This window comes from Lepisma saccharinum, chromosome 23 (assembly GCF_977018435.1).
Source record: "Lepisma saccharinum chromosome 23, izLepSacc3.1, whole genome shotgun sequence".
NCBI lineage: Eukaryota > Metazoa > Arthropoda > Insecta > Zygentoma > Lepismatidae > Lepisma > Lepisma saccharinum.
This window is the reverse complement of record NC_139251.1, coordinates 47,409,007-47,431,987: the sequence shown is the minus strand read 5'-3', so window position 1 is coordinate 47,431,987 and position 22,981 is coordinate 47,409,007. Positions and strand designations below refer to the sequence as shown.

The following is a 22,981-nucleotide window of genomic DNA, read 5'->3' as shown; positions in this document are numbered from 1 at the left end:
AAGATTTTGGAGCATACAGTAAGCAGGAAAACTACAGTTTGCCCATTACTATTTCATTGAGATCCCTTTGATCTCCGAGGGTGCGAAAATATTTCCTGTGTTTGTTGGCAGCAAGGATGCACTTACTTGTCCTTTTCCTGCAAATGCACATGGAGACTTATTATATCTCAACAAACATTTTTAATAAGAACTGAAGCTATTTTCTTAATGTCAAGAACCCACATGGGTATTTTAGTACTATATTTCAGAAAGAATTTAACCATGATTCCTTCATGGAATCTCAAACACATAATATACACAGCTGGTGCCATCTGAGCCTCTCATTAGCGCTTCATAACCCTCATTAGCAGTGGCAGTATTCACCAACAAATTACCATATCTTCTTCATGTTTACTGTTGAGATTGAGCACTTTGGGTCTCCCTTCAGATTTGATGTTCCATCATTTATCTCCCCACGTCGTGAAGTGTCTTCTTCAAAAGTTTTACAAAATGTTGTGGTTTCTTACATTCGTTAACAAGAAATGCAATTAGAGTTGTTTTATTCATTACATGACTTAGGAATTTCCTTCACTTTCTGACAATCTGGGAAGATGAGATGCTCTGTGACTGATGCCTGAGTTCTTCCTATGTGATTGTTCTTTTGGTGTTCTTTATAGACGTCTCATTGTACGTGTCAAACAGATATCGATTCTTGGACTGGTATTTCCTTCTGGAAAGCAATGGACAAAGCAGATAGACCTCACCAAAGTTTGACTCCTCTTCTTTTACTCTCTGAATAAGAGCCATACCATCAATCGCCATGGCTGAATTTCCAGATATTCCCTCAGGGGGGAATAACATTTTTCTGCAAGTATGTCTCTAAAGCCCATGATAATGGTTCTAAGAGAAAGCCCATTTGAAGATTCCGATTCTGTGCTGTCACAATAATTCGACCAAATAGTGTCTTGTCTCATAATTGACCTGCCATAACTATCCACCGCCTTCTTCGTGGATCAAGAGAGGAACAGAAAGAACTAGACGAAAACCATGTACAGCTGATGTTTATGCAACTGAAAGAACATTCAGAGAACAGATACAGTAGAGTATGGATTAGTACAGGTAACAGAATGACCCTACAGTGGCTTGAACCAACATTCACATGATGTGCGTCACTATAGAGCAATGTGTGTGTGCCAATAGAACAGCTCTGAAACTGACATAGTCACAGCAAAAACTCACCCCTAGTATGGTGGGTGATCTCGAACGGCCAACACCGTTGCACTTCTGTGTAGCATGGACTCGATGAAATGATCGATGAGAGCTTGTAGAATTCCTCACCACTCTTCACTTTGAGCAATTTCAGTTCTGGAATAGTTGAGGGAGGTGCCATCCTACCTAGAATGCATCTACCAAGTGCATCCCAGACATTCTCTATGGGATTTAAGTCCAGTAATCACAGTTGCCACTCAATGCTCGATATTCCCTCGTCCTCTGGCATGTTCTGCACTAACAGATCTCTGTGAGGACGAGCATTATCGCCGGCCTTAAACTTGCCTTCGTCGCACATTTCTCGTTGTTTGGAACCGAATCTACAGGCGAGAAATGACATTTTGAGACACTCCAAGGGCTATAAATACCTCTCACTGTCCGTCCAGCTTCCATCCATCCTATGGCTCTCCATGCCATTGATTCAGGTAAATTGCACTTTAGAGGCATTGTACCACTTGCCCACGTTCCTCAATGAACTCATACACTGTTCTTGGACTGCTACTGTCATTCTCGCACTTCAGTTGTTAATTGAGAGATATCGGCATTAATGATGGGCAAATAGCCATTTGATTCCAGCGATGGTGTTAAATACCATCTAACTTGTCAATTAAATTATTAAAATATTCACATATTTTAATTAGTGGTATTATTATAATCTTAATTATATCATCATTATTATTAATTTAGATCAAAATTACTGTAATTGTAATTTCTAATAGTAAAAGTCAAAATATTAAAAAAATATCAAAACTTTCCATTTACATGAAGGTTATCTGTGGACTGGAGTGGTAACATACTGAATGCAAAGAGTTATGACATGCTATCACCTATTTTCCATCTCTAGGCATCCCAACCTTACCAAGAAATCATATTTGAACCCGTCTCCCCTGAGTGGTACAGACAACTTGCCTGGCTCAAGACCTAGTATAATTGTGGAACAGTTTTGCTCTATTATCCAAGTAAAGTATGGTGAGAACTTTTAGGAGTGTTTAACATGAAATCATTCGAGATTTCTATTTCTGTGACTACTCTGAAGATGTATCTTCATTGCTTTATCATTTTGCACTGAGAATCATCATTCACTTATTGTTCTAGCATGCTAGAAATGTATGTGAATTTCTGGGGATGTGGCAGATTAATCAGTAATCTGTCGGTATCAGCCGATGTAGGCATATTGGTGTATCGGTAAAATTACTGATTATTTTACCGATCCGATATATCTATAAATCCTCTCCATGGCACGACGGAGAAAACTGCACTTGTTTTGTACACTGCACAACATAATTAATTGCTAAAGCCCAAACTACCTCTTTTCGAAATTAAACTTCAGAAGCAAAATTCATTGGCATTCAACCAGAAACTCTACCAGTTTCAGCTTACCTCGTTGCAGAACTTCAGCTTATCAGGCCTCTTTCAGTTATGCAGCACCCAAAGCCTGGAATGCACTACCAAATCTAACCAAAAATCAAAATTTCAGACGTTTTCGCGATATGCTCCGTGAATCACTGATCAATGATCAGAAGCAGGGTAAATCAACATATGAATAATGATAAATACTGTGAGTTGCCAGAATTTATTTTTTTCTTAATATCAACTTTCTCGACTTCAGTTACTTTATTATCTAATTCACTGCCAATATTGTTCCAATGTATATGATTTTATTCCTATTGTATTTTATTGTACTTTCTTGATCATTTTCTTTGTAATCTGAATTTAATTTTAATTTTTATTTTTTATCTGTTCTATTGTATGCGATTTTATTCCATTTGTATTTTATTGTACTTTCTTGTTCATTTTCTTTGTAATCTTGAATTTTATTTTATTTTTATTTTAATCTGTACTTTTTGGGGTTAGGTGGTAGACCAGCAACAGCTGAACCTCGCCCAGCAATAAATTTAATTCAATTCAATTCAATAATATAGTTCAAAATTCTGCCAATTTGTTATAATTGAGTGAGTGTCTAAATATGCAACTTCTTTTGCACTGCAGTGACCTGGAAACAAACATTAATTAAGAAGGTCAATGAACTATAAGGCTCCTCAAGAATTTTATATCGGATTGGTAGAATATTGGTTATCAATATCAGTAAATTTTATATTGGTATTGGCAAAAATTTCATAGACATTTCCTTCTGAAGATATAAAAAGAGTATATAGCATTCATTTTAAATTGTGATCCTTTTACTGGCCAAAAGTTAATAGTTTCTTAGCTTTTGATCATTCCGTATGCATCTTTTTCAGTTACATGTATACACTACTTTCCTTTTGTAGTTTCCTCCTATTTCATGTTATTGTAGTTAAATTATTTGGTAAAGAAACTATACTATTGCTTTATTCTTCAGTTGTATTTATAGCATGTGAAATTGTACTTTTCAACCCTGTTACTTCACTGAAACTTTTAAGTACATATTTACTGATGTATTTGAAACTTGCAAGTAATTATTATTGCCTGCATTAATTTTTTAACTGAACTTGTGTATATAGATGTGTATATAAAAAGAAACTAGCACCTTTCTTATGGTGCATGTTGCAGCTGTAGTGCCCCTAAGCTGTCACCAAGTATGAACTGTGTGTATGACAGACGATGGATGCAGTTTACCATTAAATGCCCTGTGTTTGAAGATAGGGAAGAAGAAATTTACGAAGATCTCTGTTATGTTACATTTTCTTTTCCACAGGTATTATGTAAAATTTGCTGTTTGGAAAGTTGTGTTACATTGTTTTTATTTTTTGTAGCAGCTTACAATTATTGCTCGTTGAACATTTTGTGCTCCCTTTTTTGCCCTTGCATGCTCATTTTAGTGTTTATATTATGATATGAAGCAAGTATTTTGTAACCATAGTGATTAAGAGTACTGAATGGTACCACTGTCACTCGATCAGACCCGTTCAAGTCTCCCACACTCGAATATATAGGATCAAATATCATCTCAGTGTGACAATAATCGTAGAGACACATGTGTAAAAGTTTGCACTGGTAGTTTTAGCCCATAATCATCTATACATTCTCATATATCGCTATGTGTTGGTAAAATAAACTAAACTAAACTTTATCATGGAGATGATGTTCACTTAAGTATCAATTTCACTACATCTTTCACTTCAGGATCCATATTTGAGGGCCTACTGCCACTGACAAATTACAGTTATACATGTACTACTTCGCTTTGAGCGAATTCCGATCATTTTGCCTGTCCGAGCGAAGAAGCTGCTGTCAATTTTGTACTCTATCTAGAGCCATCCGTGCAAACTATTTGCTCCTCAAGCGAAAAACGCTCATTGCAGCATTGGAGTTTATGATGTAAAACTTCCATTCTTTCCTTAAGAACTGTTTTATTTTAAAGATTAGAATGCCCTGCTTGGGCCAAGATATCTCATATATTACATACTGTCAGCTTTGGAGCAAACATTCCTAGTTTTACACTTTCCTGAATGGTCGCTTAACTACCATTGACAGTCAGATCAGTAAAAAATACTTACTCTTTCTATAATGAACGATGTTTTACTTGGCCTTCTCCAGGTTTTCCTTGTATAAATTTCCTAGCTCACAGATTTTCCTGTTTTCTGCAAATCACCAGCCTTCTTATTGTAACATTTTTAAATGTTTGAAATTGTTTGGTGAGTATTTTTCAACATTTTATGGGGCCAAAATGTCAAAATGAATTACTTGTAAATGCTCTTTAAAATTTCTAGTTTTATGGCCAGTTGATAAGAATCTTGTCATCCACTTTTCATTCATGTGTGGTAATGATACTGCACTCAAAGTATGACTCTTTAACGAAATGACACTCAATTACACGCACGATGTAAATTGGACATATTTAGAAAATTTCTAATCTTGCCTCATGTGTGCATTTAAAATATCACAGTCTCTGCTAGTCCGGAAATCTTGAAAAAGTCAGGAGAAATGACTGTCTATAGAAGAACTTAACTTTCTTGTAGTAGTTCACTAAAAGTAGGCTTTTGTGTTCGACGTGGACACTTACCGGGAATTCCTTGAATTCTTAAAATTACGCATGAATTCTGTGTGAATTTTTCTCCATGGATGTGAAAATATTCAACTTTTATTATTCCAAGTCCCATTGAATTTATACTTCTTCTTATGGCGCTGCAGTCCACTGATGAACCTTGGCCACCTCTGCGATTTGTGTCCATCTATCTCTACCTTTTACCAAAACTTTCCAATTTCTATATTGGAGCTTCCGAACATCCTCATCAACTCCATCCACCCATCTTAATTTAGGCCTTCCTCGCTTCCTTTGTCCACCTGGGCTATCCAACATCACTCTCTTTGCAGGGTCACTATCACTCATGCGTATCACATGACCTGCCCATCTTAACCTTGCTGCCTTTATTACACCAATAACTGTTGGTTCTTGATATAAGTCGTAGAGCTCCTTATTAAATCGCTTTTTCCATTCTCACATACTGGTCCCAATATTCTTCGTAATATCTTTCTTTCAAAGGTCTCTACCAGCTGTTCATCTTTCCTTGAACTGGTCCAAGTTTCCGCAGCTTAGATCAATACAGGTCTTGTCAGTATCTTGTAAAGTGTTAACTTAGTTGTTCTGGACAATATGGTGCTCTTAATATGTCTCTGTAGTCCATAATAGTCCCTATTCGCTGCTATAAGTCGTGCCTTTACTTCATCCTGTGAATCATTGTCATATGTCACAACAGAACCCAGGTAGATAGAGGAATCCACTCTATCAAAGGTATAATTAGCCATTGTTACGGTCGGTGATACATTATATCCGTGTGCTTTACCTGCTGCCATGTACTTAGTCTTCCCTTCATTCAACACCAATCCCATCTTCTTTACTTTCCTTTCTACGGCCAGAAATGCTTCTTCCACTGCATGTAGAGATCTTCCTACTATATCCACATCATCCCCATATGCTAGTATCTGGATTGACTTATAATATATGGTACCCCTAATTTGCACCCGAGCTTCCCGTATAACCTTCTCTAAGGCAATGTTAAACAACAAAGAGGACAGCACATCGCCTTGTCTTAGTCCATTTTCTATTTCAACAGCTTCTGAGAGTTGTCCTACTACTCTTATCTTACTATTAGAGCCCTCCATGGTTATCCTCACCATTCATAGTAATTTTATTGGAATTCCAAGGTCTTGCATTGCCAGATATAGTTGGGCCTATCCTATGCACATGTAAAATCAATAAATAGATGGTGCGTTCCTATCTCAAACTCCAGAGTTTTCTCCGGTATTTGCCTTAAGGTGAATATCTGGTTAATTGTAGATTTTCCTGGCTTGAACCCACATTGATATGGTCCAATGCACTTTTCTACATATGGTACTAGTCTTTTATATATAATTCTTGTAAATACTTTATAGGCGACGTTCAGCAATGTAATTCCATGATAGTTTGTACACTCCATCATGTCCCCTTTCTTGTGGATATGTACTATGATACCCGTCCTCCATTCACTTGGCATCTGTCCCTTTTTTCAGATTATGTTTATTATTTCATTCAAGCCTCTAATGCACACTCGCCTCCATGCTTAAGCAGCTCTGCTTGCAAGTTATCCATCCCAGGTGCTTTACTATTTTTCAATATCTTGACTGCCTCCCATACTTCATCTAACGTTGGGCTTTCTATGCCTTCTTCTCCTTCCTCTTCTTCATGTAATCCAGCATACCTGCTACATCTGCACTGCCATTCATACATAATTAAAATGCCTTCTCCACCTTTCTAAAATTTCATTACTGTCACTAATTATATCGCCTGTTTCATTTCTACAGACTGTTGTCCTTGGCTTAAAAACATATTTTGTATTATTTGCCAGCTTATACATCTGTCTTACATTCTTCTGCTCATGCAGGCTTTCCACCTACTTCGTCCATACCCTTTTTTCTTCCTATGGACACTCTTCTGAATCCTTTTTTCTCTTGATATTCATCCCTAACTCTCCTTGTTGCACTTCTTTGCTGTATCCTTTTATATACATCATTCTTTTCTTTGGTTACATTTTGACATTCGTCATCAAACCAGGTTTGTTTCTTTACTGACTTTTGTGTTTCAAGAATTTCCTTTGCTACATTACAGATCCTAAGCTTATATCTATCACACCTCTCATCTACATTTTCCACTTCTGCCAGTTTCGTCCCGATGAATCCCTCTTGTAATTTACTTCTGTACCTCTCAACCACTGTTGGATTTCTTAACTGTGCGACATTAAATTTCGTCAGGCTAGTCACCTTCATTTTTCGACTATTACATATTCTTGATCTAATCCTTCCCATAAGCAAATAATGTTCGGGATCAATATTAGCCCCTCCCTCTATACGATCTAACATCAATGATATCTTATCTATGTCTACAATCTATCAGCATGTGGTCAATTTGATTGTAAGTTTTTCCATCCGGGGCTCTCCATGTCATTTTATGAATATCTTTGTGCTGGAACAGAACCACATATCCAACACTTGTAATGTGTCACAAAAATTGTTGAGTTTCTGTACAAAACTGTAAAGTTACTTCATGATATGTTCAATAATACTCATACAGTAACATCGTCAAACTGCTCCAATCATTTGTAGACACCCTGTACATTGTTCTCTGGCATGAAGGTCTCCAACATTTTCGATGTCGACCGTAATGAAGCGATGCAATCAGTACCATGCTCTGCATGAGACACAGTGAGAAACATAGCTGAATTCACTCATGTGGCAGTGGAGCTCCCATTTTATTGTGGAAACAAGACAAAAATGAAATGAGAATGTTAAAATGTCTGTCAAGTAATCATACAGGAAGCAGAAGCAATGAAATGTGCATTACAAACTGTGATTCCAAGGCCACTTTGACTGCAAAGGTTGCATTCAGCATTTCACACAGTCTTGTGAATAACCTGACTGAACAGCGATTAAAGTCAAACTGATATTGGCTCACATTAACACATTTGCATTAGTATTGGCTTGGCTCTAATTTGGAACTGTATATAAAAAATAATCTAGCCAACCAACCAAATTTTCAGATGAATATAGTTTTAAAGTAATTTTTCTTTTCCTTTTTTAAAAAGTCTATTTTTTATGCTAACTTAATATGAAGATCTTTCCCTTTTATTTTTGAAATTTTGCACCTCTAATGTTTTTATCTAATGAGAATGTAATTCAAGTAATTGATAATGCATGTGTTTGTTGTGATATTTCGAATCACCATGATAAGGGAATTATTTTTCTTGTGGTGTTTTTGTTTCCCCCATCTGCAGATAGAATAACTTTTTTGGAAGTGTTTCATCTATGAGGTACACAAGCCTATAAAATCTTAACTTTAATTCTGTAATAACTTTTTTGGAAGTGTTTCATCTGAGGTACACAAGCCTATAAAATTTTAACTTTAATTCTGTATCAAAATACATAATTTTTCCTTCTTGCTTTTTTCTGCAAGTATCTTGATCTGGGCTTTTTGCTTGCATATTGTGTGTTTGTATATAGCACTGTAGTTAACTTTGATGTTTTTCTTAATTGGTAGTAATGCCAAGCTTCTCATGTAGCCAAAGTAAGAAAGTGTTGCCAAATTCTCTGGATTATGTACTACTCCAGCTCACGAAGTTTTAACTTTCTTAATAAAGGGTTCGGCAATATATATCTACCATTTTATCACCATCCACTGAAGGGAATACCATTTCCTGTAGTTACACAATACAGCTAATGTAAAGTAAGGTAGTGGTAATTTATAGATAACAATGTCATTTGTAAAACATGTTCACCTCGTCTTCATTTTTTGAAAATCACATCAAGCAAATAGCCACCATTCCGTGACGTACACTCACGGAATCGATGAACAAAATTCTCCATTACGGACAGCAGGATTGCAGGTGGAATTGGCTGGACTTCTTCCCTAATTCTTCTCTTTGGGGTCTCTAAGGTAAGGACACGTGTTCAAACACACTGCTCCTAAGGTACCACCAGAGAAAGAAATCGCAGGCAGTCAGTGTGTGCTGTGCATCTACCATACAATGTACCACCATACATTACTTTCACAATACGGCTCTGCCACAAAAGCAGGGTGTTCAGGGGTCCAATGCTCCATTGCTACAAAAATAGCATCCTCCTTACTCTTACCTAGCATTCTGGGTTTCAACCTTACTGTGTGGCTGAAGGGAATACCAACCTCTGAAAGTGGTAGATATATATTGCCGGACCCTGTATAATCTGCCTAGAAAATTTGCTAATGTTTCAATAATTTTTTTTCATTTAGCAAGCATTTTTTATTTTATTTTAATGTTACTCCTCTACAGATTCACTGCTTCAGATTGGTTGGAATATTGTAAATAAATTAATAAAGAATTGTTTGGGCTCTCAAATAGTTGGTACTCTCATCTGTGGTGTGATTGGTCCTATCGCAGATCCAGCATTATTAGTTGAAAAGAAGTAGTTGACCCTGTGTCACCCCATCACTTGGAACTTGGACCTCAAACGGGTGTTGTTGATTTGTTGTAAAAAAAAGGTTGCATTATTTGAATTTTGGGAGGATCACTTGAAGAAAAAAATACCAAGTCCATTTCATTTTTTTTAAAAAAATGCATAATTTAACTGCATTAAGGAAGAATGAATCTATGAAGTACCAAGTTTTGAAAACTTTTTTTTTAAATTATTGAAGTCAGAAGTATTTGAAGTCCCCTTTATGCAGGGATCCTAACCAGAATTCATCCTACAGTGTTAAATAAGATTCAAATCACTGTAACATGCCAAATGAAGATTCAAACTTGGAACTCTTGTTTGCAGATATAAACTATAGATATGAAGCCACATTCTTTAATACATTCAAATAATATGACTGTTGAGAAATGTTTGCAGGACTGCCTATAAATGCCCTTAGCTTTTATTATTTTTGCAAAATTGTTTTTGTATTTTTGTTTTGTTTTTTTATAATAAAAAAATCTTTTAACCACACTTGAAGTCTCATATTAAGAAAGTTCTGAAAACTTTTAAAGAAAGAATTAGGATTCTCCCACTCATAAGTACTTTCTTCTTTTTATTTTTTACCCTTTCTTATATAAAAGAAGAAACTATTTTCTATACCATGTACATTTTTAGTGCACAATTTATATAAAATAGATAATGAGTGAATTACATTGCCAACCCTTTTGGGGAAGGACCAATTGGAATCCATAATCTGTTGTTATTTTGTCACAGTTACGCCGGCCCCCATGGTGGAGTAGTTAGCACATCATGCTACGATGCCAGGGGCCCTGGGTTCGAATCCGAGGCTTGGGCATGACTCATCCCCATCTTCGCAAATCAGCCAAAAGTGGCACAAAAGCGAAGTAAAATAAAGCAAATCAATCAATGTACCACAGTTACAGTACACTGCTTTTCTGAAATTGCTCATCGGCCAATAGATTTTAGCTTCATTTGCTTTGAATGCACTATTTGTAATTACATCATTTTTGTTTATTAAATCATTTTCTTCCCCTTTTAACTGTGTTGTTCTACTCATGTTTTTTTTTTCTTTTTGGTAAAATAATTAGTAATTATAGATGATAAGTTTCAATGTGTATTTTGATACCACATCTTTTTGTAGAAATACTTTATGAACTATTTTTTCTTCATCAGCTGTTAGAATTCCTCATTACTTTAGGTTGTATTCAGTTATTTATATGTATTGAAATATAAAACTAATGATATTCATAAATGTTTCTTCAATTGTGTTATTTGTTGTGAATGTTGAATTTATGTGTATATTTTAAGCCACTGGAACCCTACCATGTTTTGTTGTACCTTTATTATAGTTAGAGGACTCTTCAGGCCAATAATGTAATTTGTTTGCATTTCATGTGAAGCAGTAATTTTTATTTACATTGTTGCATGATTTTTTTCAGCAAGTGCTATTTTTGTATCATTTATATTAATGAAGGGAGCCAATGTTAGTTATAATAGAATTGCACAGCTGAAGCATGATTAGCATTTTATGTATTTACTCTTTGCATGTGTAAAAATGCATGTTGCTGTTTGTTTTAGTGATGAGCGATTTGATGAACGAAAGGAAGAAGTGGAGTATGGGAGTTACTACTCAATGATAAAAAATGAAGAGATATATCAAGATCTATGTGCCTTGGGAAGGAAGAGTCATCAGGTATAAATTTGTTCATTACTGGTATCTGTATATATTTTTCTACTTGAGCATACATTACACAGTTACATTTTACACTTTTCATTTGTATAAACAGGGTGGCGCATATTGTATCTACCAATATCAGTTGGCAACCCTGTCAGAACGCAGGTGCGCATGTGCAGAAACCTCCTATGCTTAGGCAGATGGAAGTCTGCAATCAATCTGCTATGGAATATTCACTTGTTCAGACACGAATCGAGGCAGTGGAGGTGTTCATCCGAATGGGTTCCATTCAGCAACGACAGTCCAATGAGGGTCGCCATCAACACCTGACAGAGCATCACAACACGATACGATGAGTCGGACAATAGAGACACAATGGCAGAAATGGAAGCCTCCAGGTCAGAGGAGGCATATTCTCTGCCGTCCTGATGCTTCTCAGTGCAGTGCCTGCTGCATATCCTGATGGGAACCCATTCGGATGAACGAATCCACTGCCATGATTCTTTTCTGAACAAGTGAATATTCCATGGCAGACTGATTGCCAGACTTCAGTCTGCCTAAGCATGGGAGACTTCTGCACATGCGCACCTGCATTCCAACAGGGTTGCCAATTGATATTGGTAGATACAATATGTACCACCCTGTATATAGCAAAATGGGAACTTAGATTCCATTGTTATATGAGTACCATCACAAGCAGAACTAGTTTGGAGTTGAGACATATAAGCAGGAAGAAAAGATTAACTTAAAAAACTTCTTATGTCGTGCCGGCAACATTCTTGTTAAAAACCACGCAAGATAAATAACAATCAAAACACTTTAAAAGTCTGTCCAAGCTTTGACTCCATCTCGGAGTGATCATCAGGACTGACAGAGAGAGACCCCGACGAAGAAGACACAGCAAGTAGAGTCGTTAAAATCTTGGTCGTGCCTTTTCTGTTTTTCCCAGCCCAGATGACGACTCCAAAATGGAGTCGAAAGCTTGGACAGACTTTTAAGGCAACTTGTATTCTGCTATTTACAGTGGAACCCTGATTTTACATTTTCCCGCATTATACATTCAATCTTCATTGTCCCAATAGAGCTACAACATTTTCCCACATTTTAAGTTCTTCGAGCATGGTCCCCTGAAAAATCGTAAAATCGAGATTTCACTGTATTTGTTTTGTGCAGTTTTTAATCAAAAGATGAACTTATTCAACAAGGGACATTAATGTCAACAGTTTACATTTTGACAAGGTTCTGTAATTTTGTGATTGCTATCATCTACACTGGTGTCCAAAATTAAGGTGACAAAGGGAAAAAGTGGGAAAATTCGCAAATACGTGCATGAAAATGGACAACACTTTCTGGAAATATGCAACACTTCGCAACACTTCTATGGAAACACTCCAGGGAAGGATAGTGCATGACGTCATTGCACAATTGTGGAAAGGGAACAGCTGCACCGCAGGTAAGCAATTTGCAGATGGCAGAAACCTCGTCAGTAGACAGCTGTAGGTGGGCGAACGAGCATGATGGCTCATCACCAATGTCTGGACGATGCAATGCGATGGCGAGCAATCGGTCGAATGGAAGCAGGGCAGTCACAGGCCGACGTGGCAGGGTGGTTGAATGTGTCACGCCAAGTGGTCTCCAGAATGTGGAACCAGTTCCAGAGGACAGGAACCATAAGACGACCAGGGCAAGGGAGGACACGACAGACAACACCAGCTGATGACCGTTATTTGACAATTACGGCCCGTCGCTATAGAAACAGGACTGCAACTCAGCTCTCCCAAGACCTGTATGCTGCGACTGGAGCCTCAATGTTGCGTCAAACTGTGTACAGACGACTCAATGCGGCAGGACTCTTTGCAAGATGACCAGTGGTGTGCATCCCCCTCACCTCCTATCATTGACGCGAGCGATACATGTGATGTCGCGAACACGGACAATGGACCCAAGAACAGTGGTCATCTGTGCTCTTCACAGATGAATCGCGCTTCAGTCTCCACAGTGACTCGCGGCGAATGTGTGTATGGCGAGAGCCTGGGACGCATTTTCATCGATCTCGCATCCACGAGGTTGACCAATACCGCGGTGGTGGCATCATGGTCTGGGGAGGGATAATGAGTGGTGAACGTACGCCCCTGTATGTACTAAACCGCGGCACACTCACTGCCCAGAGGTACAGGGATAACATTCTGGAACCAATAGTGTGACTTTTTCGAGGGTCTGTTGGCCCAGAATTCTTGTTCATGGACGATAATGCCCGTCCACATCGTGCTCAACTTGTGGATGAGTTCCTGGAAGGTGAGGATATTCGACAGATTCCATGGCCCGCACGTTCACCCGACCTAAATCCGATCGAACATGTGTGGAATGCATTGGGGAGGCGGCTTGCAGCACGTCCTATCCCTCCACAAACCCTCAACGAGCTTTGATGTGGTCTCTTGGAAGAATGGGATGCCTTGCCCAGGAACTTATTAACACCCTCATGAACAGCATGGGAAACCATTGTGCGGCATGTATTGCTGTCCGTGGTGACCATATTCCTTATTAAGGGGCAGTGCCTGGTCACCAGAATGCCCAGGATGGAATTAAATCGTTGTATTCCTTTGTATGAGTTTTGTACCCAATCCAGTAATACAGGTTTTTTTCCTTAAATGCTCTTTCTTTTCTGTTCATTTGGTGCATCCTCTCTCTTCTTTATTGTTTTCTGTCTCCTCTATCACCCACAACCCCGTTCTATACATCATTTTGTTGTTCTGTTGCATTTTTAATTTGTCACCTTAATTTTGGACACGAGTGTAGTACAGTATCTGATTGCCCACATATCTGACCGTCCACGGTAGTAATGCTACCATCATTTAGTTGTGAATATCTTCTCCCATCCTCCATGAAAGTCTTTCAGTGATCTGTTGTCATCGAACAAACAAACATAATTCTGTCATTATTTTTACTCAAGAGTGGATTGCAGGCTTCACTTTGCTGTGAAAGGTGTCCAGAAATACTGTGCATTAATTTGTTGATTGGTGAGAGAATCCAGATACAGTTTGAGTAAACAGTTCAATTCTCACAATGCTGTCAGAAGTTGCAGACTTTTTAGGCATCCAAGCATGCCATGTGGGTTTGTGCTAAAAATACATTTTTGTCCAACTAAACACCTTTGCCTGTTTGGTGGTTATGCGAAGATAGGTAATTCACGTTTAATTTTTCCGTGCAGTTTTTGTTAGCGGAAAGTCATTATGCAAGAGAGATCTACATTAGAAAGGCTAATTTGATGGTCTGTTCGACCTTTAATTTCTTACATGATCTGAGTTCAAACCGGCAAGAGAAACCTATTCAATAGTTATCACTCCCACCGACCTCAACACCAACCCTGCCCTCAATAAAGCCTGGTCCCTGCCATCAGAATTATACATACCCATCCAACCCTTCTTCCCTACACAACCACCTCAAAGAACCAAGCTCGTACCCTAAGTGCCTGTAAAAAGGCCTGCCTGCGCATGTGAACGAAAATGTTGAGACCGGGAACCGACAGCACCAAAATCCTGATGTGTGGCAAAAGAGGGAAGTACTACGTCCACGCCAGAACAGCGGGAAGTAAAAGGCCTGCACCAACGAGCATCACCATGAATGCAAGTGGGAGAAAAAGAAACCGTGCCACCCATGGCAAAACATGCCTGACGAAGCCACCAGACAGGTAGCGAAATTGATTGCGAACAAAAACTGTACGAAAAAATGAAACGTGAACTTATTAGGGTGAATTACCTTTGTCTGGGACAAATATGTATCCCTGCTTTAAGCTAAGTGGAATAATAATTTCACTTCACCAAAAAATTCACCGAGAACCGAGCCCTCGTTGCTTGAAATCGGAACTTTCTTCCAAGCAGACTTACACAGACAAGGCTAAGCATAAGATCGCAGTAATCTTGAGGTCCAAGGTTCAGTACCTTGTAAAGGCACATTTCATGGTGGTTTGTATTTCACTTTAAACTGAGTCCAATCCATTTAGGCTATCTGAACCAGCTATTTATTAGTAACCAAGCACCAAATGCACATGTAGTTCTTTAGGTAGAGCTTCAGCTTATAATTTTTGGGAGACCCTTCTTTCCCCTTCAGCAAGTAATGAGCTGTATACTTGGCTACTTTGCTGTCATAGTTTCAGGCTTCATGGATCATGATTCAGAGAAATTAATTAATGGAAGATTTGTATTTCTGTTTCATGAATAAAAATATTTTAGTGTTAATTTCTACAACTATTTTATGATATTTCATGATTTGCAAATTGTGGACAACTTGTACCCATAAAGTGAGAAAAGGTATTCTTATGTACTAACCGATGAAGCCTTGTTAAATTTTGGAGTACTAAAGGAAAGTTAGTTGTTGTATTAGATTTTACTAAGAGTAGACTACTAAAGAAAGAGGAAAATAGAAGAAAAATAGAACTTAGGGAATCACAGTTTTGTTTTATTTGAAGAATTGGAACAGTTAAATTGTCCAAATTAAAGTTGGTTTATTGTACACATTTGATTATTATTGTTGTACAGTTAAAAATGTTAATTTAGTAGAATTAACACAGTAGTATATTTTCTTGTTTGCATGCATATCTTAATGATGTCATTGGAAGAATCAATGTTCATGTTAGTGCTTAATGCATATTAGGTATACGTGCAGAAGTTCAGAACATATCCCATTTATGATGTTTAGGTTGCAACCCTTTATTTCTCTGCTTTTCATGTAATATACACAGTGATTTGTAAGTTATGGTCCAAACTATGAGTGTGAAAAGTTTACACTAGTATACACAAAAAAGTCTCTAAATGCGGGTCTGCAAATGAACCATTTGTGAGATAATTGGGGATGTATGAATGTATTGTTACGATCCAGCACTGATGTGGTTTATGTGGTGCACCAGCTCAGTTCGCTGTAACAATGCGATGGCATCTAACTAGAACATATGGTTAACAATATATCAGTCAAGGTGGGCCTGTACCTTGGCCTCCAAGATCACCGACTTGAATCCTTTGGATTTTTGGGGTCACCTGAAAAGCATAGTGTACAGCTCTCCTGTTGAAAGAGTTGCAGAATTACATCACCAAATTGAGGTTACCTGTCACCAATTAAGAAATGAACTAGGTGTGTTTGAAGGAATTCGGAACTCAATACTGAAAAGAGTACAATGTTGCGTGCAGATGTAATGGCAGCATCTTACTTTGTACAATTCTGTGCACTTGAAATTGCATGTTTAGAAGAGACGATTCCACACAGGTAAAACAGCGGCAGCGAAAAATCGGGCGAAGCCAGGCAAGCTTGGTAGCTCAGTGGTAGAGCAATGGCACGGCCTGCATTTTTTGCTGTGTGTGCCTAATTTAATGAAAGTACAACTACTTTCCAATAAGATGGGTGACAGGCATAGCCTACTCTTCGCTATACTCTCGTGAATGAATGACGAGCTATAATTGCACGGCATCTCTTTTGCATATGTGTTGTAAACATCTCTTATCTGATTCCAACTGCTAGATGTCGCATTTTCTTCTACTTGTGTCAAATCACATTGAGCTTTTGCTTATACACCTGAAAATAGAAATGAACATTTCATGTTCACTTTGTGGAAATTCTTTACAAGGATTCCTGAGTCATTGATAATTTTGAATCTGAAGAGGAAGTTTTTAGGGTAGTTTTCATTAATTATTTCTATATTATGTACCAAAAATGTTTTCAGCAACTTTTATTACAATGTTGTTTTTTTTTAAATGTTACGGAAAGACATTTATAGAAGTGAGAAAATGTATTTAAAATTATATCTGTGGAAAGAGGACGTCTAGTCGATTCAGAAAGATTTGGTAAATAATAACAAACTTTTGCAACGTGTCTTCTATCATATTCTGGAGGGAGAAAAAAGTAAAAAAATTCTGTATTTTTAGGCCAGTCCCCAAAGTCTTAATAAACACCATTCTTAGGGAGGTGTGCATTTTTATTTGCTTTTTCCCAACAAATATGCCAGTGGCGTACACTTTGTTTTTGATATTTGCTTCAATGCTTGCAGACTGAGATGCATAAGTATTACCAAGCAAATTGTCTGTCTCCATGTTTATTCTCTGTCTTATGCAATGAGAACTTCAAGAATTGAAACAAAACAACAAACCAGCTGCTGAGAACATGTGCATCGTCACACATAAATATCTATTTCTTAAAAGTATGTAGGATGCAAGAGAGAAATTAATGAAAACAATCACGGACAATTTGCCAAACAATACTACTAGTGGTATGATTACAGCACCTAGTGTACATCTAGAGAAGTGTGCAAGGAGAACAGCACACAATGAGCATGGGTATAAATAAATATGTTGTGTTTCTTGGCAATGTGTTCATACATTCCAAATTATATTGCAAATGGTTTATTTGTGGACCCGTGTTTGCAGAGACTTTTCATCTTGACAGTTTGGACCATCTCTTACGAATCACCCTGTATTACATATATTAACAACGTGTGTGTTTTTAATGTGAGACTAAAGTAAACAACAACGAAACAAAACAAAAATAAACTACCTTCACTTCAAATAAGCCAATTTTTCGCCCACCCTGCCGTCACACATTTAGCTTACAGCTAGACTCAGGCACTAGGTCAGTTTTCAATATGAAGCCCATAAATTTCTGCCTGCAATCACTGAATCTCAAGTATATGCCTGTCCACACCATGCCCACATTTACATGCTTGGGTGCCTGGAGCTTGGAGGCCTCCCTATATACAATTTCAATTATGTCAGATGGTTAGTTATATTTTTATATGCTGAAATATAGGATCTTTTTCCAAATGTCTTTACATTTTACTGGGTTTTTCTGGTGTCAAATCTTTGGAAGTGTTTAATATATAATGCTACTCATTTGTCATTTATTATAACTCAGGATTTCTTTCTCCTCTTTCATTCCATTATTTATACACCAGATAGAAATGTCGCAAAATATGTATTTCTTGTTTGGTGAGTTTTTCCTATTTTTCTTAATTTCTGTGTCGCCCTCCTGGCTCTTCCTTTTTGCACCACTCACAGCTGCATGTGTAAGGAAGGAATAAATTCTCACTAGACCATATGAAACTAGTCTCGAAATTTTATATTATGTGGTGAATATATCCATGTACAGTAAAACCTCGTTAATCCTGACCCCGATAAGTGGATTTCGCTTAATCTGGACAGGCAAAAAAAAAAAAAAAAAAAAAAAAAAAAAAAAAAAAAAAAAAAAATTGGAAGAAGCTGCATTTACACAGGAATACCCTCGTACTGCATTGTATGTGCAGTATTGCTTTTCATTTTACTGTACTGTATAGTGTATTTAGCCCTGTGCCCTTTAAATCCACCATAATAAACTTGTTTTGTTGCTATCAACGGAGTTTTAATTCACTTTCTATTGTTCTTTTAGGTTATTTCAGTTAATCCGGACTTTTGTTAAACCGGTCAACTTATCCCCCCCCCATTAATCTGGTTTAACGAGGTTTTACTGTATGTCTATTCTTTACCAGGCCTTAAGGCACTTTTCCTGTTTTCTCCCATAAAAGCTAATGACAAACTCAAAAGAAACTTTCCAGCAAATGCAATATATACGAGGGAGGATCAAATGAAAACCTTAAAAGTGCAATAAATGCTAGAATGTAACAATGAAAAGGAAATCGTACCACTTATTTTTCAACGTAGTCCCCTTGACGTTCAATGCAAGTATTCCACCGTTTCGGAAGTGCATGGATACCACGGTTTAAGAATTCTTTTGATCAAGATTGTAGCCACTCGTGCACCGCATTTTTCACCTCTTCATCACTATTGAAATGTTTGCCGCCCATCGCTTCTTTGAGTGGTCCAAACAAATGAAAGTCACTGGGGGCAAAGTCTGGTGAATAGGGTGGATGAATGAGACACTCAAATTTGATGTCATCGATAGTCTCAACGGTCAAACGGGCAGTATGCGGTCGGGCGTTGTCATGCTGTAGGAGTACTCCTGAGGACAAAAGTCCTCGCCGTTTACGCCTGATTGCAGGGCGAAGTTCATTTTTCAGCCTGTTTGAATATGAGGCACTGGTTACTGTCACTCCTTTGTCCATGTACTGTTCCAAAATTATTCCCTTAGAATCCCAGAAGAGAGTGAGCATGACCTTTTTTGCTGATGGTTGAGTGCGGAATTTTTTGGTTTCGGCGAAGAGCTATGCCGCCATTCCTTGCTCGCTTTCTTGGTTTCTGGTTGATGATAATGAACCCAGGTCTCATCACCTGTAACAATCCTGTCCAGAAATGCATCACCCTCGGCGTTGAAACGACACAAAAGTTCTTCACAGGTGTCGACGCGACGATCTTTCAATTCAGCGGTCAACTGACGTGGGACCCATCTTGCCGATACCTTATTGAAATTCAGAACATTATGCACAATGTGTTGAGCTGAACCAAAGTTCATATTCAATATTGTTGTGATTTCTTTCAGGGTAATACGCCTGTCGTCCTTTACAAGCTGTTCCACAAGCGCAATGTTGTTGTCGGTCACTACGCGGTGAGCCTGTCCCGGTCCTCCACAGATGTTACGCCACTTTTAAACTTCCTACACCACTCGTATACTTGCTGCAGGGACAAACACGAATCACCATACTTTGCTGCCATCCTGCGGTGAATTTCAATTGGTTTCACACCTTCACTACTCAAAAACCGGATCACCGAACGCTTTCTAATGCGGTGCATGTGGACAGTGGGGCGGCCATCTTGAACTGCTCCTGTGCTGGCGCTTGTTTGACTAGACTCTTCTGCCACCTACTGAAGAAAGAGAATACTGTTAGAAACAATATTGCCAACTTTCATAGCAATACCACAACATTTGAAATTTAGAATAAACTTTTAAGGTTTTCATTTGATCCTCCCTCGTATAACGAAAATAGGAAATTCAAGTGTAACTTTTTCCACATATACACTAATACTCATGATAATGATTGCATCTTTCTTTCTTTTTTAAATTATTTGTGAATACCTGTGGCAGACTTATAGTGAAGTTGTTTATTTCTAGTCGCAACCGGCTGAGAAGAGGGATTTTGTTATCAATGAGTTAGTAGAAACAGAGAAAAACTATGTAGATGTTTTAGCTACAGTACAAAGAAACTTCCTGCGGCCTCTAAGTAATGTATTACCAGAAGAAGACATGAAAATAATCTTTTTTGGCTTTAAGGTAAGTTAACAAGTTTTAATATGTTATATTTTGCATGTGTTAGTACTGTCCATGTTGTTTTTACATCTGATACTTTCTCCTAATGCATGACATTTATATTTAGTGTATATTTTTAGGTATATGAAATTGTTGCAAAAGTCGTAACACATATGTATACTGAATAAAGGATCGAAATTTCAGTACAAGAACTGAACATGGGATCACTAGCTCGATGTAAAATTACATGTCAGTGTAAAATTGGTGGATAACATCCCAACAATAAGTATTTTTAAAAAAATAAAAATCGTTTACTTACGTGATGTGAGTATACTCCGTTTCGGGGGTCATACTGCCCCCTTCTTCAGGTTTCTCTTGGCATGTATCAGTACTCCACGTCGAACAAGGAATAGGGTAAAATGATTCACTTGGTAAAAAAGTAGTTAAAAACTTCCACATGCCTAAATGGAGCTTTCAGTTTTCTATTTCTTCCTTCATGTAAAACCCCCGGAAACATATGAAAGTTAAAACTTAAAACTGTAAAAACCCACTTTACTCAAACGTCCGTGTTGATTCCCGACGGTTTCCAGCGGAATGCAGGAACATCCCAAATTTCATTTAACATGCAGTCTCGCACCAAATTTTCAAATAACAGTCTGTGAAAAATGCATTCACAGAGCATGCACGATCAGCAGACTGAAGGAACATCATGCACCCTACTGAGAAAATAGCCCAGTCCAAGCGACATGCAAGCAACAAATGTAACTTTGGTATGAAAGCTTGAATTTGTTTCTGAATGTTCATTTGTAAGTGACACGTGTTGCTTGTCACCTGTTGCATGTTGTTTGTCATTATGGTCTGAAAGCTGTCTTAAGATTTTCTTCCTTTATGGTATCTGACAGTACCGTACTGTTTGCAGAAAAATCTATATTTGAAAATTAATGTTTGATAGAGAGCACCAAAGAACTATTAATAACATTAATTGAAGCTTTGGTGTGAGACTGACAGACGAAACAATCCCATCTTTTTAATGAGAAAAACATCAAAATACTTTATTTCTAGAAGTAAGTTCATGCCAGTGCATACCATTTGTTTATCCCTGCCAACATGTGTATGTGAACATTTCTTAATATTTTAAAAAGGCTGTGGTGTAGTCGGTAAGGCATCTTGAGTGCCAAGCGAGAGACCCAGGTTTGATTCCCGTGCTGGGTGATCTAAGGGTGGAATTTTTAAAGATGCTGCGGAAGCTCAGTCATTAGGGTGTCTGAATACCATGCGAGAGACCCAGTTTCGATTATAACGGCGCACAGTGGTACATCATTATAATCTGATTAAATTATAAAAATACTATTGACATTGAAATTGTTAAATTTCCTTTTGGTAATTTCTTAATTATAATTTTTATGTAAATTGCAGCACTGCCTTGAAGTTTAAAATGTATAAAAATAAAACGTACATCAATTTGTGCTTACAGTAGCAATATAAAGTGCTTACGATCACAATAAATCAGATATAAAAACATCCAAAATGCAGAATTTTTCGAGTTTCGCAAGACAATTATGCTATCAGGTGATATTATTGATGATTAGAATTCAGATTTGTCTGAAAAGAGCATGCTTAGATTTTAATTTAATGATAAATTCATGAAAACCACCTTAAATTCTAGGTTAATCCTAATCTTTAATCCTACTCTTAAATTAGGTAATTTCTTGTAGCCATATCTCTGTATGGAAAAAATCTAATAGGCTTGTAAGAAACCTTTTTTCCCCTGTAATTGAAAATATTATATCTATCATTTTATACATGAAAAACAATTAAAAACCTTTGATTTTGTATCAAAGTATATTTATACTGTACAAATAATATTTTATACAAAATATATATATATATTACAGTGCATACAATTGGATTTCACATATGTATTTAGGTCAGTCAAAAAGTAAATGCAGTCATTTTATTTTTATTTTTCACAGCAACAATAGAAAACTTACAATGATATAATTTTCCAACATAGTCCCCCTGCACTTTAATACACTTGGTCCAACGTTCCACAAGCTTTCGGATATCCTGAGAAAAAAAGTTTTTCGGTTGAGCAGCAAGCCACGTATGCACCGCTTCCTTCACCTGTTGATCTGTGTCGAATCGACGGCCTCTTAAAGCATCTTTAAGTGGACCGAACAGATGGTAATCCGACGGGGCGAGATCGGGACTGTATGCAGGATGCTCTAACACCTCGAAGCCCAGATTCTGAAGAGTTTGAGCGGTGTTGGCGGTGGCATGGGGACGCGCATTGTCATGTAACAAAATAATGCCTTCCGACAATCGACCTCGTCGTTTGCTTCGAATTGCAGGCTTCAACTTGTTAGAAAGTATATCACTGTATCGTTCACTGTTTATTGTTTTCCCCTTTTCCACATAATGTTCCATAATTACCCTTTCTGAGTCCCAAAAAAGTGTGAGCATCACTTTTACTGCAGAGTGTTGACGCTTGACTTT

General features: G+C 37.6%; 1 protein-coding gene across 2 annotated transcripts in view; it reads left to right on the top strand.

Annotated features, from left to right (window-relative positions):
* The window catches only part of Vav (Vav guanine nucleotide exchange factor), a 73,842-nt gene that overhangs the window by 11,651 nt on the left and 39,210 nt on the right, over positions 1-22,981 (top strand). For both annotated transcript variants that reach the window (XM_083109996.1, XM_083109995.1), the window contains exons 4-5: positions 11,233-11,347; positions 20,351-20,509. In XM_083109996.1, the coding sequence (XP_082966122.1) occupies positions 11,233-11,347; positions 20,351-20,509 (274 nt within the window). The remainder of the gene's footprint in view (positions 1-11,232; positions 11,348-20,350; positions 20,510-22,981) is intronic.